Source organism: Macaca fascicularis, chromosome 1 (genome assembly GCF_037993035.2).
Source record: "Macaca fascicularis isolate 582-1 chromosome 1, T2T-MFA8v1.1".
Lineage (NCBI taxonomy): Eukaryota > Metazoa > Chordata > Mammalia > Primates > Cercopithecidae > Macaca > Macaca fascicularis.
The window spans coordinates 201,698,199-201,716,182 of NC_088375.1; the positions used below are offsets into that span (position 1 = coordinate 201,698,199).

The 17,984-nt window shown below is 50.4% G+C and overlaps 1 protein-coding gene and 1 pseudogene across 5 annotated transcripts in view; both read right to left on the reverse strand.

Moving 5' to 3' along the window:
* Positions 1-573: 573 nt before the first annotated feature.
* The window catches only part of ZNF362 (zinc finger protein 362), a 42,740-nt gene continuing 25,329 nt past the window's right edge, over positions 574-17,984 (reverse strand). For all 5 annotated transcript variants that reach the window (XM_045375252.3, XM_045375257.3, XM_045375247.3 and 2 more), the window contains 4 exons: positions 17,554-17,778; positions 6,253-6,331; positions 5,966-6,124; positions 574-2,362 (listed from right to left, as the gene is read on the reverse strand). In XM_045375252.3, coding sequence (XP_045231187.1) covers positions 2,246-2,362; positions 5,966-6,124; positions 6,253-6,331; positions 17,554-17,778 — 580 coding nt within the window. In that variant the 3' untranslated portion in view covers positions 574-2,245. The remainder of the gene's footprint in view (positions 2,363-5,965; positions 6,125-6,252; positions 6,332-17,553; positions 17,779-17,984) is intronic.
* LOC135966533 (uncharacterized) lies at positions 796-1,800 on the reverse strand (annotated as a pseudogene).

A 17,984-nucleotide genomic window follows, 5' to 3' on the forward strand; every position in this document is an offset into this window, starting at 1 on the left:
TCCCGATGATGACCTCCATGGTAGTCACTTCTCTCTCCCTCACAGTGCTTCCACAGGGCCAGACTTGATAAACTTTTGGGGAATTAATTACTAAATTTCCTTCCTAGGCAGTCAAAACATTGACCCACATGGGAAAAAAATATATATATGACAAGGACGTCTTGGACTTCCCCTCTAATCCCTAGAATCACTTCCACAAATCAGGCACTCATGATGGACCCCCATAGATGGGTGGGGTGCCCCTCAGGGAGCAGTGGAAGTGAGACATACTGGTAGACCTAGTACATCCAAAAAGGCTCCAGAACTAGGTAATGCTGGGTCAATTTATATCACTGCCACTATACTGCAGCATGATCCTTAGCAAAGAGCCTCTCTTGGTTTGCTGCCCACTTCTTAGGGAGTTGTGAGGCAATCAACATAAAGCACTCAGTTCAGCACCTGGAGTGAGGCCAGCCCACAGGGAGGCCACTTCCTTCCTTCTCCAAGTCTGGGGGGCGGGGGAGGGGAGAGGAGCAATGGAAAGGTGCCCCCCAGCCCTGCCCTCGCACAGAGCACGCCAAACACCACTGCCACCCGGGTGCAGGTACAGTTTATTCTTCACAACAGAGAAATACAAAGAGCAGAGGGTTTGTAATTCCTTTGTTTCTTGCCCCCTTTAGTGTTTTCCCCCTACATTTGATTTTCATTTGCTCCCCACCCCCTTTTTTAAATAGAATGCAAACTACCTTCCTGAAGTGTCTGAGGGGCACCTGCCCTCACCTCCCTGCCTCCAAGATGCAGACTGAGAAGCCAACAGACTGTTTTTTCTTTTTTAATAAGGTAACTAGTTCTAAATATGGTGGCCTGGAGGTCCCATAGAAAAAGCAAAGGGGTGTTAACAGTATGTATAACAGCGTATTTACAGGGAGTAACATGCGGACAAAAAGCTACAATACTGAGTATCAGACGACGCAAGTCAAACAAAGGGCTGGGGGTGGGGGCAGAGAACCCCATGGGAAAAGAAACCCCAGGAAACGTTAAACTGGTAAATCAATGGCGAGTTAAGGCTTAAAAAGTGTATAAAAATAACACAGTTAATATTCAAAACGGAACTCCAGATACAGAATATATAGATGAGTTTCTGTCTAGTTTTCTTTTTTTTTCCCGGGGGGACGTAGGGGGCTTCTCCGGGCTCTGTACATGGTTCCTATATACACGGACACGCATGGCTTTCAGATTGGGGTGTGTCTGTGGGGGCTGGGGGCAGGGTCTGCTCCTGGGACCTGCCTCCCCGAGGATCCCTTCCCTGCTGAGGGGCCTAGGGCCTCGGCTGGGGATTCCCACTCCATGGCAGGGAAGACAAATAACCCCTCCCTGGGCACTGCCCCCATCTGGAGGAAATTCTGGAGGGAGGTCCCAGCCCCAGGCCCACTCCCTCCCCATCCCCCTGCCCACAGTCTGGCATGGTGGGAGAGGTAGCCGAAAGGTTTCCTGGCCAGCACCGAGGTAGACTGGGGTGGTCTTCAGGGCAGCAGGGGAGGGCCAGGTCTTACCCAGCCCATCCCCACCCCGTTTCCCTGGGCCCGCCACCCAGCCCATCACTGCACCCTTTGGTCCTGTGGATCTCCCGCCCCTCTCATTTCTGCCTCCTGAAGCTGCCGCACCCCTCTGCTCAGTGATGCCCGGGGCACAGCTCGAGGTGCGAGCCAAGCACTCAGGGGCGAAGGGCTCACTCCGGCTGCTTCCTGCCCCTCCCACCTGGGGGTCCCCTTTGCAGTCCAGAAACCCAGGCCTGAGCCTTCCCTCAAGACCTGAGGCCATGGCAAGAGAAGGTCCCACACTGCCCTCTGGTTCTCTGCGTCCATCTGTCCGATTCTTTAAATTTCTCGGTCTTAGCAGCACCAACTTCCTGGCCAATAAATATCTTTTCTGTTATTTCCAAAACAAACTTAAAAAAACGAAAAAAAAAAAAAAAAAACAGTGAAGCAAGTGAAGGGTGGGGAACAAAAAGAAAACTCAACAGAGAGGTTCAAAGTGCTCTGAGATCGTCTTTGGATGCCACCAAAACAGTCCAGAATCTTGCAGTTGGCCTGGCCGCCCCTGGACTGGACCAGGCAGGGCTTCTGCGGACCAAGCTTTCTGGAAGGTTGGGAAGGTGGTGAGAGAGCCTGGTGGTTCCTGGAGGGCCCCTGGAGGGAGTTGGGGCCTGGTGCTGCCTGGGTCTGTGTCTGCCAGTGGGCCGGGTGGGGCGGCGCCTCCAGTGGGCTCAGATGAGAGAGATTCGCACCGGGATGCCGGGGGACTCCGTCCTCTGGGGTGAGTGATGGCTCACCAGGTGCTCCACCACCGTGTGTTTGGACATGTGCTTCATCAGGTAGGTCTCCTGTGGGCAGGGGTGAGATTCAGAACAGGGAACCACCAGCAAGGGAGGGAGAAGAGGCTGCAGTTCCCACCAGCAGCCACTGGAGGGCTCTTGGTAGGCGGTCCAGAGGGTGGAGGACAGCCACAGCTTCGCAGGGTCAGTCGGGCATCGGCCATTGGTTCTAGAGACACTGCACTGCTGCCAAGGGTGAGTGCTGGCTGGAGAGTTCGCCCCTCAGCAGTGCCCACCTGTGGCTCCCCAGGGCCAGGTCCCCAGCCCCTTGCCACCGGGCCGTAGCTGGGTATACTGGCTGAACCTCAGCCCTGTCGGCCCAGTGGAGCACAGTGCCTGCATCTGGCTGGTGATCCCAGTGACAGTCAGGCAGCAGGACTGGGCATGAGCCTAGCTCTGCTGTTTCTTAGTGGTGAGAACTTGGACAAGTCATCGTGTCTCTCTGAGCCTGTTTCCTCCTCTGTAAGCAGGCATGGGGGAGGAACAACCTCAACAGGTTGCTCTGGTGACAAGAGATCAAGCCCTTAGCATGGAGTAAGGGTTGAAGGTCCACTCCTGCCCTAGTCTCTACATTTCCTTTCCTTCCTTTTCTTTTTTTAAGGTCTCACTGTGTCGCCCAGGCTGGAATGCTGTGGCACAATCACAGCTCACTGCAGCCTCAACCTCCTGGGCTCAAGCAGTTCTCCCACCTCAGCGCTCCGAGTAGCTGGGACTACAGGTGGGTACTATCATGTCCTCCACTGGCTCTGCTGGATCTGACCTAAGGCACCAGGACTGGGCAGGTGAGGCTGTGACCCAGGGCTCACTGCAGGCCCAGAAGCTCTCACACTAAGCCACGTCCTTCCAACTGCCTTTGCCAGACGCAGAGGCGGTACTCCCACCTGCCGCTCCTTGACTTCAGACCTCAATATGCTCAGAACCCAGCAGAGGAAGCCCTCAAATGTGGTGGCAACACGCTATCTAATACCAGAGGGAGGCAACCCGCAAATTCCTAGCTAGGAAACTATTCTTCAGTTGAATAACAAAAAAAGTGGGGGTAAGGGGACCTAGAGATTAAAAGATATACTGGCCCACTATGATGTAGGAATCTTATTTGGATCTTGACCTAAAAAGAATAATGTAGGCCGGGCGCAGTGGCTCATGCCTATAATCCCAGCACTTTGGGAGACCAAGGCAGGCAGATCACCTGAGGTCAGGAGTTCGAGACCAACCTGGCCAACATGGTGAAATCCTGTCTCTACTAAAAATACAAAAGCATAGCCGGGCGTGGTAGCATGTGCCTATATTCCTAGCTACTCTGGAGGCTGAGACAGAATCGCTTGAACCTGAGAGGCAGATGTTGCAGTGAGCCGAGACTGCGCCACTGTACTCCAGCCTGGGGATAGAGCAAGACTCCATCTCGATTTAAAAAAATAATAATAATGTAAATATACCCAATCATGGCATTCATAAGACAAATGAAAATGTCAGTGCTGAATGGTTATTTGAGTATTTGATGATAAGGACTTTGGTTAATTACTTTTTGGTATTCCAAAGGTATTGTGGATATGCTCAAAAAAGGAGTCTTTGTCATTAGAGACAAAGTGAAATTTTTAGAAATAGTATGATGTCTGGATTGTACTTCAAAAAATAGGAGTATGGATGAGGCAGGATTGGTTGATGGTACAGGAGGTTATGGAAAACTTGAGCATTGGAGAGAGGCAGGGACTGACTGGAGATCAGCTAGCCAAGCAGGGGCTCCCGCTCACCCCTTTGGAGCCCTTTTCCCTGCAGATTCTGTCCTCTTTGCCTCTTGATCCTCCTCTGCCCTTTGAACTTCAGGGAAGAATACATGTTACAGACTCAGCACTTAGCAAGTGGCAGCCCTAACTGGCACCTGACAAGTACTGCCAACGACCCCACCTACAATCCATGAACTCCCTCCAGCCAGAGTGACCTTGCAAAAATACCTTCCCTGCCAGGCACAGTGGCACAACCTGTAGCCCCAGTTATTCTGGAGGTTGAAGCAGGAAGATTCCTTGAGCCCAGGATTTTGATTCCAGACTGGGCAACATAGCAAGACCCCGTCTCTAAAATATACCAAAAAACAAACAAACAAACAAACCTCCCTGACAGTCCCCTCCCTGTGGCTTCCCATTTCACCTCAAAAAATATCCAAACTTTCCTAACAGAGCCGCAAGGCCCCAACTGACCTAATTTCCTTTGAGTTCTTGTAACATGCCAAGTTTGTTCCACCTCAGGGGGTTTGCACTCAGTGTTCCCCTCTGAGGGCATGGAAGCTTCTTTCCCCTCTTTCTCCTCCTCATCCAATTATCCTTCAAGGCTTCATCTAAGTGGTACTCCCCCAGGTGGTCAATCTGGACTCACCCCCCTTCCCAGCTCCATTGAGTCCTCCCTGCTGTCTTTCAAAACACACTTTTATCACAGTGGTTCTCAATTGAGGCGATTTTCCCCCCCAGGGACAAAGAGCCAGGATGAGAACACAGGAGTGGCAGGGACAGAAGGAGTTCTCAGGGAGGACACAGAGGGGCAGAGTTTCAGGGCCATGCTGTCCCCCAGGATGCAGCACTCCAGAATGCAGGACAGCATGGCCCTGCAGCTCAGCCCCTCTGTGTCCTCCCTGGAGACATTCTGTGGCTGTCACCACTTGGGGAGGGGTTGCTACTGGCATCTAGTGGGTGGAGGCCTGGAATGCTGCTCAGAGCCCTGCCACGCGCAGGCCAGCGCCTACAGTGGAAAGGTCCGGCCGAGAGGCTCTGCTTTACAGCAGTTACACAATTTCCCATCAAACAATTACGTGTGCACTTGTTTAATACTTGTCTCCAACAGTAGTTCTTAACTTCCCCGGGGGCAAAAAATAGGTCTGTCTGGCTCATCATCCCAATGCCCAAGCACCAGGCGGAAGTGTTTAGTAAAGACTGAGTGACTAAATAATGGTACTAGCTCAGGTTGATTTGGCACCACTGTGCCAGCCAACAGCCCTGTGAGTTCATCCATTTGACAGATGAGGAAACTGAGGCTCAGTGACCTCTATGTTGGGGATATGGGGTCTGTGAACTAGAATATTAAATCGACCAGAAGCCCACACTCAAGCGACTCACCTGGGGGTGAATGGTAGTTCTGGGTGCCGAAAGGCCCTCGTTTGGGGAAATTCCCACCCAGGGATGGGGGCTGAATGCTCTGAGCTTTCTGGGCGGCTCAGGCCTTTCCTGAGATGAGGGTGGCTGTGGACGTCACTGCGCCACCTTGTGGCCGTAATGGTGGTTGCAGCTTCCTGGGTGACAGGAAGGCCCTTCTCTCTCTGTAGCTCTGCAGAACAGGTGAAAAGCCTCCTGCCACTGCCGTGAGTGTTCCAGGGCCTTGGAGACTCAGGCTAAAGGTGAGCAGAAGGCTAGGGGCTTGGCCTGGGGTAGCTGAAACCAGAAGTGGGAAGCAAAAGCCCTGGTTCTACTCTTCCCTGTGATCTCAGGGCGTCACTTCCCTTCCCTAGGTCTCAATTTCTTTGTCTGGAAAATGGGAAGAGTCGGCACAGATCTAAAGAGGGGGAAGCAGCTGAGGCCTGGAAGAGGAAGTGGCTCCCCTGGGGCAGGGCACAGGCTGACTGGCACTCACCGAGGTGTAGGCCCGCCCACACATGCTGCAGCAGTAGGCCTTGGCGTGCTTGATGGCATGGGCCGAGAGGTGGATCTGCAGGGAGGCGGAGTCCGAGTAGGCCCGGTAGCAGTTGGGACACTTGTAGGGCTTGTCCTTGTTGTGCTGGCGCTGGTGAGACTGTGGGGGCACAGCAGGGGGTCAGGAGAGGAACAGGGCTCCCCTGCCCCACCCCCTTCCCACGCTCCCTTGTGGGGGTGGTGGGGGCACCAGGCCACCTGGTGGGCAGGAGGCAGGCAGGCACTCACCTGGAGGTTGGAGAGCTGAGTGAAAGCCTTCTCACAGCCAGGATGTGGGCACTTGTAGGGTCTGTCGCCTGTGTGGATTCTGCAATGGGCAGCCCAGTAAGGTCGAAGTCCCTGACACACACCCCAAGACCGTTCCAGTCCCCAAGTCCTTACTCTGGCCCCTAAGCCTCTCAGTCCCTACACTGCCCATGCTCCCCAAGGACCAAGAGTGAGCCCAGGCAAGAGCTGGAGACTTCAGCGGCTATGGCTCCTCCTTCATTCTCTGCCCTCCACTGCCAGTCTGACTAGAGCCTCCCGCTTCCCATAGGTCCCTGCTGTCCCCAGCCCACCACTAAAGCCCTGGTAGCAACCCAGTGCAGGCGTTGGAGGGGGCCTGATTTGACTGCCCCTCTCTTTCAAAAACCCCACACTACAGACCACACAATGCAAAGAACACAGATGCACGGCTTTGTCGGGACCTTCCCTGCCCACCCAGCCTCCTTCCCTAAGACGAAGGAGACATCTCCCTCTAATTGGTCCCAGACACTTATTTCCTGTCCCTACCCTATGTCAGGCACATGTCCGTGACAGCTACATGGTCACCCCAGTAAATGGGAGAATGCGGGACAACACGGCCCTGAAGCTCAGCCCCTCTGTGTCCTTCCTGGGAGTTCCTTCTGTCCCTGCCACTCCTGGATTCTCATCCTGGCTGTTTACCAGCTGGGTGACCTTGGACAAACCACTGAGCATCAGTTTCCTCATCTGCAAAATGGGTATAAAAATACAGTCCCTACCTCATCGGGCTTTGTGAAGATAACATCAGATAATGCATGTAAAGGGTTTAGCCTAGTGTTGCTACAAAGTAAGCACTCAACGTTTGCCAGTTATCATTACTCATTCATTCACATTCATCACATTGGGTACCCATGCCCCAGGGACTGTGCTAGGTATTTGGAATGTATCATGAACAAAACAGACAAAAGCTACTGCCTGGAGGAAATAAGCAACAAGTGTGAAATAAACAAGTAAATCACATGTAGAAAGTAGTAAGTTCTGTGGGGAAAACAACAAGATGGGGGGACCATGAATGCCGGGAAGAAGGGGTACAGTTTTAAATGGGGGTAAGGGCCCCATGGGGAAGGTGACACTGGGGCAGTGACTTGAGAGCTGATGACCCTATACCTGCCCAACAGCCCAGGTGAGGATGGGGCTGTGGACTGGGCGATGATGTCCACAAATGGAGCTCAGCAGCCTGGCATGCACTAATAGTGGGCTTCCCTGCTTTCTGCACTCATGCCTTTGCACCATCTTCCTGGGCGTGTCTTCAAGCATCTACTTGGGCAAATCCGCTGTACCAAGCAGGTGGGCAATGAAATGCCAGCTGGGCCTGAACCTTGTTTGCCTAATTTGTTGAGGAACAAAAGTGGAGGGGAATATCCAGATTTTACCAAAAGGGTGTCCACTCCTTCCTTCCAAGGCCCCAGCCCCTCTCACTGACTGGGTTTGCCATCAGCCCATCAACAAATTCATCAAAGAAACTAAAGCCCCTCTGGCCAGGCCCAGTGCTAGACTCAGGGACACAGGGTTGAGTAAGAAACATTCCCTGCTACCAATAAGCCCATTGGCTGCCATTATAAACACTGACAAAGTCCAAATTCCTTATATGTCATTCAAGCCTTCACCAGGTGGTCCAGCGTCCCCTCCCTGCTCGTACGCACCCTATGTCCTGGTCAGAGAATGACTCTTCCCTGCCAGCCGTGTCTGATAAGTCTCCACACACCTCGGCTATGTCTGCATCCTCAGCACTGGGACCTCCCTGGCTCTTTGGCCCGGTAAATGTCAGCTCATCCTTCTAGATATGTTGGCGAGTGGGGCTCTGCGGAATCTCCCGAGCGTACTGCTCACTCCACAGGCTTCCAGAGCACATTCCTCACCACAGAGCCAACCCCACTGGACCCTCGAGGCAGCCCAGACTTCTCTGCCAGCTGGGGAATCCCGAGGGCAGGGACGGGCCCCAGTCTCAGGATCAAGGCCCAGGGTCTGGCCTTCCACAATAGCTGTGCCAACAGAAGCTGAGCTGACGCAGTTCTGAGCACCCCTGTTCTACCTGCACATTTCTGGGTGTCACGTTTCAGGATCCCACCCCAGGCCACTGCACCCTCTCTCTACAGTGGAAGGACCTTAAGGGTCATCTGGACCAACTCTGCCTGAGGCCAGCATCCTCTTCACTTCACCCCATCCTCATTCCCTCTAGAGCTGGGAAATTCGTTTAGTTAGGCTCCCCGTCACCTAACCCCTAAGGGTCCCCAGGACTCACGCTGCCTTTGTCTTAAACCCCACAACCCCTTCTCCCCTTGCCCTGAAACCCAGCCACAGTGGCCTTGCACTAGCTCCTCCAGCACTGAGGCCTTTCCCACCTCCAATCCTTCATCCAAGCTGTTCCCTCTACCAGAAACACCTGTCCCTCAGCTAACACCTGGCTAAAACCCAACTCCTGTTCTCAGCATAAAAGTCCCTTCATCAGGGCAGCCTTCCCTGACCCCCTAGACCAGGTCAGGCTCCCTGCGGCCCACCTCACAGGCAACAACGCCATCGGCTTCCCAGAAGTCTCTGCATGGGTACTTATTTTCTCCATGTCTGGTCACTGTGTTCCTTCAGAGGAACTCCCTTGGGCTCATTCCCTACCATCACCCCAGCGCCTGACATGGGCTCAGCACAGAGGGGATTCCATAAATAGACACAGACTGAATGAAGGCAAGCAAGTTCTTTCTCTCTGAAGTCAATCATTGACAAGAGAAATAGGTTCCACATCATCAGCGACTTCCGTGCCCGGAGTGTATTTCGTGAGGGTTTGCTGACTGACTGACCAACAGTCCTCCAGCGGATTTGGGTCCTTCCTCAGGAACCAGGCAAGCCCTCTCGACCAGCAAGCTGCCTCTCCGGCCTCCTCCCGTGCAAGTGCAACAAGTGCCCAGCCTCCCCCAGGACTCCCAGCCTCAGCCTCTCCCCGCCAGGCCTCGGCACGGCTGAAGCTGCAGGGCTCTGACCTGTTCACAGCCCAGGCTGGCAGCCTCCACGGTCTCCCTCCCTCTTTCTCCAGGACAGAGTCCATATCCCCTTCCCCAGCTTGCAAGGCCCTTCACATTCTGGCCTTGGTTTCTAAAGCCTCCTTCTCTTGCCACTGTGCTCCCCGGAGGAGCATCTTACCAACCTCCCCCAACACACATGCAGATGCAGCCCCCCAGCAGGCCTCGAGCCTTTGCTCATGCCATTCCTCCTCCAACTGGGGAGGGCTGCGGACCCCTCGTACTCAACCCAGATGATCCCCCCCAACCTCCACCTCCTACTTCCCTCTCTCAAGGAAGTTTCCACATCTGCCATCCTCCCGGGTCACAGTGGCAGGGGCCTGCCTCTGCCCGCTCCTGTGTCCCTGTGCATGGCACCCAGCATGCGGCTGGCTCAGAAAAAGCTTCAGGGAGCAACTGTTGGATAAGGAAGGACCATGCTGCCTGTTCTTTTGGCCACAAACCTCTTGTCTTCAGTCCCTGAACTTCAAGTCAAGCCTGAGCCCTCAATTCTAACATCAGAATCCTCTCTTTGTAAGGCATCTTCCCATAGGGGAGCACCCAGCCCCAGCGCCCACGTCTGTGGTGACAGGAAGTCCACCGACTCTAGGTGGTCACTCTTCTTTTCTTTTGAGATGGAGTCTCGCTCTGTCGCCAAGGCTGGAGTGCAGTGGTACAATCTCCACTCACTGCAAGCTCTGCCTCCCCAGTTCAAGCAATTATCCTGCCTCAGCCTCCCAAGTAGCTGGGACTACAGGCCTGTGCCACCATGCTCAGCTAATTTTTTTGTATTTTTAGTAGACCACTATGGTTCCAGACCATGTCAGCCAGGCTAGTCTCGAACTCCTGACCTCAATAATCCGCTCACCTCAGCCTCCCAAAGTGCTGGGATTACAGGCATGAGCCACAGTGCCCGGTTGGTGGTCACTCCTCTTTAGGCAGCACAAGGAAGCTGAGCTGAAGCTAGTGGCCCTGGACTACGCCCCTCCACCCTCCACTGTCCTAGTCCCACCCAGGGGCTCTAAAGACTTGCTCTGCTCTCTTGCCTGGCACCGCCACCCCCATGTGCTTCTTCTGCCTGATGCCCCAGCCCCTTCCTTCTTTCTGAACTGGACTGCTCCTTGGTGCACTGCACTCGAATCTTGCTTCTGCCCCCTCTTAGCTGGGTGACCTTGGGCAGGTGACTCTGCCTCCCTGAGCCTCAGTTTCCCCCTCTCTAAAATGGGGATAATAATAAAGAAATTTAAGAATTTAAAGGGTGTTCATAAATATTTTTGCAGTGTTAGTTTTTAATACATTAATTTCTATTTAAGTTAAGCAACTTATGAAAACAAAGAGGAAATATATTCAATGTTTCAATAAAATTATTAAGGATTCATGAATTATCACTTTTATTTCTCAGCCATGAGATGGCTTTGGGCATGCCGTGTTTTTTAACTAAAACAAAGGCCGTAGATATATGAAAGTTAAATATTCCTTGAGAGGATTCCCCCTCTGTGGCATTTTTCAAATTCATTATCTCTTACGAAGAAATAACAAATTCACACTGCACAGGGATTTTATGGACATCCTGTATATTAAAACACCTTAAGCAGGACCTGGCACACAGAAGTTCTTTAACAAGGAATAGTTGTCATTGTTATTAGCATTCTTATCAGACTTGAAAAAACTAAAACGACACTTTCCTCTGCTGCAATGATCATTAGGCAGGTACATAACATCGCCCTACCAGGAAAAGAAAAACAAAAACAAAACCACTTTGCACCCTGAATAAACAAACAGACAAATCCAGAGTCACTCTGTCTAGCTCTAGCTCACAAATAGATAGAACTTTCAGCCATTTCCTATAACTGACTAACTTCCTCCCAGAACAATGGTTGGTTGGTTGGTTGGTTGGTTTAGATAGGATCTCTGTCTCCCTGGCTGCAGTGCAGTGGCGCGATCTCAGCTCACTGCAGCCTCTACCTCCTGGGTTCGAGCAATCCTCCCACCTCAGCCTCCTGAGTAGCTGGAACTACAACACATGCTACCACACTCGGCTAACTTTTTAATTTTTTGTGGAGATGGGGGTCTCAACATGTTGCCCAGGCCAGCCTCAGACTCCTGGCCTCAAGCCCAAAACAATGTTATCCCTGACTCCCGCACTGTGATATCTGCCGGTACGGACGACCCTTATACATACACTAACTGCACAAGACAATGCTGGTTTTCTACCATGATCGGACTAACAAGAACAGAAAATGTTCTATTTTCTCTATAAATCCATGTGGTGTTTATTATGTAGAGGGCTGATCCTTCTGAAGCCTGGACTTGTGCAATACTTCGCAAGTCCCTCACTTTGCTTGTGCCTTCCTTTCACGCTGCAGGCCCATTAAGATGCTCCAGTGCCACTCAACCGCCTCACTCCGACCGTGCTCCCAAGCACGTCCTTCTCAACTCCTAGGGCGTATCTTGCTTGCCCTCTTACCAACTCTACCTCTATTGCTTGACCGGGGCTGGCTCTGTTTTGGACATGACCTTCTTTTATGCCCTTCAATAGTGGCTGTAACATTGGGAAGATGGATTTGATTATATGATCTGATGCCTGATTCTCTGCCAAGGGACAAACAAGTAGGAAAGGGCCTCTTTCAAATAGAGGACAAGGAATCTGGAATCTGGTTGCTTCTTCAGCTTTGGCTTTGTTTGTTTGTCTAGAGAATCCTGGGAGTTCTGGGCATGTGGGACACTCGCCTCTTTGCCACTGAGTTAGGACACATCAGTTTAATTATATGTGCCAGCGCCTAGTGACTTATAAACTATCTTCCAAATGCTGATAGAATCCTCTTTTGTTGTTTGTTTGGTTTCCTGCCATTATGAACTCAAATTAGTCCAAAAGAGAGAGAGGAGGGGGAAAAAATTGTGCCCTCAGGAATGGAGAATAATCCCTGAGTCAAAGAACATTCTGGCAAAATACTCTCCTCTCCTTCAAAGGCCTGTTAATTTTTTGTTGCTTTTTTTTGGTCATGTTCTTAAATAATATTTTTAAACAAAGTCTACTTCTTGAAGAAAAAAAAAAAAACAGAATTCTTCATCATTATCATCACTTGCTCCTGTGTTTATTCACTTGCCTGTTCCCTCAACTTTGTGCTGTCGCTTTTCTCAGATCCGGTCCCCGATTCAGAAAGATAAAACTGCCAAGGTGCAAATGCAAATGCAAATGCTCTTGGTGTTTCCAGATGGCTGCTGGGCAACACCAAAGACTTGCTTCCTTGCTTTACAAAAGGAGGGATGCTTACAATGATTGGGTTTTGTATTCTTCTTTTGTTGTTTTTTGTTTGTTTGTTTTTTGAGATAGAGTCTTGCTCTGTCACCCAGGCTGGAGTGCAGTGGTGCAATCTCAGCTCACTGCAACCTCCACCTCCCAAGTTCAAGTGATTCTCCTGCCTTGGCCTCCTAAGTAGCTGGAATTATAGGCAGCCGCCACCACACCTGGCTAATTTTTATATTTTTAGTAGAGACAGGGTTTCACCATGTTGACCAGGCTGGTCTCAAACTCCTGACCTCAAGTGATCCATCCACCTTGGCCTCCCAAAGTGCTAGGATAACAGGCGTGAGCCACGGCACCTGGCTTATATATTCTCCATATTTTTAATTAGCCAAACACTAGAGTGATAGCTGCCCTATGAAGTCTGTAGCGTAAGAAAGTTGACAAAAAGAGAAACTCAACCTCCCTGGGTTAATTTTATACATACATAAACATATAATATGTGTAATATATGTTCTTGTGTACTTTTAAGATGGACCAAAAAAACCTAATCTAATGCACAGAGGGTGGCATAAAAAGCATCAACAAAGACATTTCTTTAAAAAGATTTTGTCTCTAGATTTAAAATGCCCTCAACAATTAGTGGTAACGCTTTATGGGATTAAAAGACCCTGAAGATGGGCCAATGTGCTTGCTGCCGATGACATGTTTTTTTTGTTGGTGAGATGGGGTCTTGCTCTGTCACCCACGCTGGAGTGCAGGGGCACAATCTTGGCTCACTGCAACCTCTGCCTCCAAGGTCAAGTGATTCTTCTGCCTCAGCCTACCGATTAGATGGGACTACAGGCATGCACCACCACACTCGGCTAATTTTTGTACTTTTAGTAGAGACAGGGTTTGACCATGTTGGCCAGGCTGGTCTCGAACTCCTGACCTCAAGTGATCCACCTGTCTTGGCCTCCCAAAGTGTTGGGATTACAGGCGTGAGCCACCGCACCAGCCTAATGTGTTTTTAATATGAAAAATTGATCATGTATTATACCTTCATAGAAGACTCTATTGTCCTCCATTGTGATATTGTTGATTATTACAATTAACTAACTGGAATCATTTGGTCTAATCAACAGGTCTGATTTTTACCCTCACAATTGCTTAAAGGCCTCTGCTTCGAGCTAGAATAGACAAATGCATACAGGCCGCCACGCTGACATCCTCTTCTTGACCAGACACTGCCAGAGGCCAAGGTGGACTCCAAGAGTCCTTGGTCCAGAAGTAGATAACTTTGAAAGCGGGCTAACTAACCCACGATCAGAGGAACAGGGATTATTCCCCAGGACTGGATGAAACTGCTTTTACCCTTCATGTTCTACTAATGTTCTAACTTTCCAAGTCTTTTTTTTTTTCTTTTTTTTTTTTGAGACGGAGTCTCGCTCTGTCGCCCAGGCTGGAGTTCAGTGGCCGGATCTCAGCTCACTGCAAGTTCTGCCTCCCGGGTTCACGCCATTCTCCTGCCTCAGCCTCCCGAGTAGCTGGGACTACAGGCGCCTGCCACCTCGCCCGGCTAGTTTTTTTTTTTGTATTTTTTAGTAGAGACGGGGGTTTCACCGTGTTAGCCAGGATGGTCTCGATCTCCTGACCTCGTGATCCGCCCGTCTCGGCCTCCCAAAGTGCTGGGATTACAGGCTTGAGCCACCGTGCCCGGCTTTTTTTTCTTTAATCTGTCTCTAATCCTCAATTTAGGAGGCTGTATTCAATAAACTGGAATAAAATATTCCTAAAATGGTGCCTTCTTCCAACTAACTCTTCAGAATTCTGGGGGTGAGGGTGGGAGGGGGACTATAAAAACCTAACAGATATGAAATAATAAATCATCAAGGAAATGTTGAAATAATCATTCTACTGAAAACAACAAATGTAATTGGCCTTATCTACAAACCTACTTGGAATAATTGCTAAAAACTCTTCAAAGTATCTTTGCTGAGACCCTTTTCTTTTACGATCATTAGTTCTGTAAACAGGATCTGTAAGAATCCGTCCTCCTTCCTAACAGGATATAATTGGGTAAATCAAATTTGTAACCATGGCTGTGCCAGAAATGTCACATTTAGAGACGAATTTCATTTAATTAGGCATGACAAGTCTGAGAGTAAGAAACAAGGTCTGCACTTCAAAAGTGGGAATGAGGCCTCCCTGGGCCTCCAGGAAACCGGACTGGACCTGCTCTATGGCTTGTGGAATTTCAGCCTTTAAGGTTATGAAAAGACATCAATCTCTGCACGTCCAGAAACACTGACAAACGAAGATTCTCCAAAAACAGGGTATCCCCCACATTACACGTTGAATAGGCACAATCTGGCAGAGGTGAATTGGATGGTTCTAGGTTCCTGATCTCTAATAATATAAAATTTTTTCACACCGACACACACACACACACACACACACACACACACACACACACACACACGCAATTCTGGCCTGGGGGCCTTACAAAGTCTCCTAACAGAGTTAACTCTCAAGCTTTTCTATCGCATGCTCTAATTTTAAGAACCATACAACTGGGAGGACTTTATCAATCAATACCTTGTTACATACATCTCTGTACATAAACCTGGCCAAATTTTTTAAAAATCAAAGTAACAACAAAATCAAAAATTTCTGAAACAAACTTATGTGGTCAGATTTGTGCCTTGGGAAGCACGGCAACGAGAAAACAGACTGACACCTGGCCCTGCTGCCACTGTACCATTTTATTCTTTTATTTTTTTTTTTCTTTTGAGACAGGGTCTCACTCTGTTGCCCAGGCTGGAGTGCAGCGGTGCAACTTGGGCTCACTGAAGCCTCGACCTCCTGGATTCAAGCAATTGATCCTCCCACCTCAGCCTCCCAAGTAGCCGGGACTACAGGCATGCACCATTACTCCCAGCTAATTTTGTATTTTTCTGCAGAGATGGGGTTTTGCTATGTTGCTGGTCTCGAACTCCTGGGCTCAAGTGATCAACCCACCTCAACCTCCCAAAGTGCTAGAATTATAGGCATGAGCCCCTGAGCCCAGCCTGCCACTTGATTCTTACTATCATACTCACACATCATGTCCCAAAGTCAGAGAAATAGACAAGGTAAAACATCTTGCACCCAGGGATAAAGGATTCAAAGACAATGGAGATAAACGAATAAATGACAAAAACAAAAAAAGCAAATAAAAGATAGAGCCCTTCTCATGGTGGCACACGCCTGTAATCCCAGTTACCTGGGAAGCTGAGGAGGCAGAGGTTGCAGTGATCCGAGATCACGACACTGCACTCCAGCCTGGGCAATACAGTGAGACTCTGTCCCCCCACGCCCCCCAAAAAAAGAAAAAAGAGCCCTTCTGTATAGTATTGGTCCTCAAAACAGAAAAAACCTTGAGTTCTTTCTGTAAATTACAAACTCCACAAACTCCACAACAAAAAACAGTTTTATCCCTGACTTTTACAATGCTGATATTAGCAAACACGTGACATTGCTCACACAGATGATCTCTCACATGTGAGAAAATGGTGCTGCTTCCCCTCTGAGCAGACGAACTGCAATCTTGGTAATCTTTGGCTCGTTTTTAAAAATACCAATGGTATTTTTATTTTGTGAGCCAGTCTTTCTGATGGCTATACCCTCCTGCACAAACTTTTCCTTTTTTTTTTTTTTTTTTTTCCTTGAGACAGAGTTTCACTCTTGTCATCCAGGCTGGAGTGCAATGGCGCAATCTCGGCTCACTGCAGCCTCCACCTCCTGGGTTCAAGCGCGTCTCCCGCCTAAGCCCCTAAGTAGCTGGGATTACAGGTGCCCACCACCACACCTAGCTAATTTTTGTATTTTTAGTAGAGACAGGGTTTCGCCACATTGGCCAGGCTGGTCACGAACTTCTGACCTCAGGGGATCCACCCGCCTCAGCCTCCTAAAGTGCTGGGATTATAGGCGTGAGCCACCACGCCCAGCCACAAACTTTTCTTAAAGCATTTATAGCTTTGAATCTCCCTTTCACACACTCAACTAGACTGTATGCCCCATGAAGGCAGAGATTTTCATCCATTTTGTTCCTTGCTGTATCCTCAACATCTAGAATAGTATCTGGCATAGAGTAAAAGTTTCTGTAAGTATTTGTTAAACAGATGAATCATATGCTCTGTAAAAACCAGTTATATTTATTCCAAAATATTTAATAATTGCTTATTTTATGCCACAAACTGGGGATGTGGAAATGGAGGAGACTGAGCTCTTGCCTTCAAGAACTCCCAGGAGGGCCGGGCGAGGTGGCTCAAGCCTGTAATCCCAGCACTTTGGGAGGCCGAGACGGGCGGATCACGAGGTCAGGAGATCGAGACCATCCTGGCGAACACGGTGAAACCCCGTCTTTACTAAAAAATACAAAAAAACTAGCCGGGTGAGGTGGCGGGCGCCTGTAGTCCCAGCTACTCGGGAGGCTGAGGCAGAAGAATGGCGTAAACCCGGGAGGCGGAGCTTGCAGTGAGCTGAGATCCGGCCACTGCACTCCAGCCTGGGCGACAGAGCCAGACTCCATCTGAAAAAAAAAAAAAAAAAAAAAAAGAACTCCCAGGAGACTGAGTGAGGTGGGCAGATAAACAGATGTGGGCGTGACAGCCTACCACTGCTATGATGGACATGCACAGAGCCCTGTGGGGACACAGAGGTCGGGTCCCTTACCTAGCTAGAGCAATCAGGGAGGGCTTCCTGGAGGAAGCTAGACTGAGCGATGACAAGCGGATGGCCAGAGAAACAGGGAAAAGTGGGAGGAGGGTGTCTCTGGTAAAGGACACAGCACGTACAAAGACATAGAGATGAGAAACAGTGGGGATGGGGTGCAGTAACAACAGCTGAGGCCAGTGAGGTCCTCAAGGGCCGTGACCCTGAGGGCAATGGGCACCTGGAAAAGGTCCTTGCCCCTCCTTGCACTGGCTCCATGTGCCAGGCCACAGGTGCTGAGTTGGGCTGCAGCAGGGCAGCAGGCAGGTCACTCACCTGGTGTGCTGCTGGAGGTGGGAGAGCTGCCGGAAGGACTTATCACAGTAGGAGCAGTGGTAGGGCTTGACGCCCAGGTGGATGCGCAGGTGCTGGGCCAGGTAGGAGGCGTTGGCAAAGGACTTGGAGCAGTGCGGGCACTTGTGGGGCTTGGCCTCTGTGTGCGACTTGGAGTGGATCTGCATCTCCGACTTGGTGAAAAAGGTCAGCGGGCATACCTTACACCTGTGGAGCAAGAGGCAGGTTGACACGCGGGAAGACCCTCCCAGCCTGTCCATCTCAGGGGAGCTCTTCCGCATCAGAGAGAGCTTGCACCTGGGACAGTATTTTCCTGTGAGGAGCCCAAGAAGCACAGGCCCACCTGGGAAAGACAGGGCACAGTCTCCCAGCCTGGGCACCCTTAAATCTGGAGGGGGGGCCGGGCGCGGTGG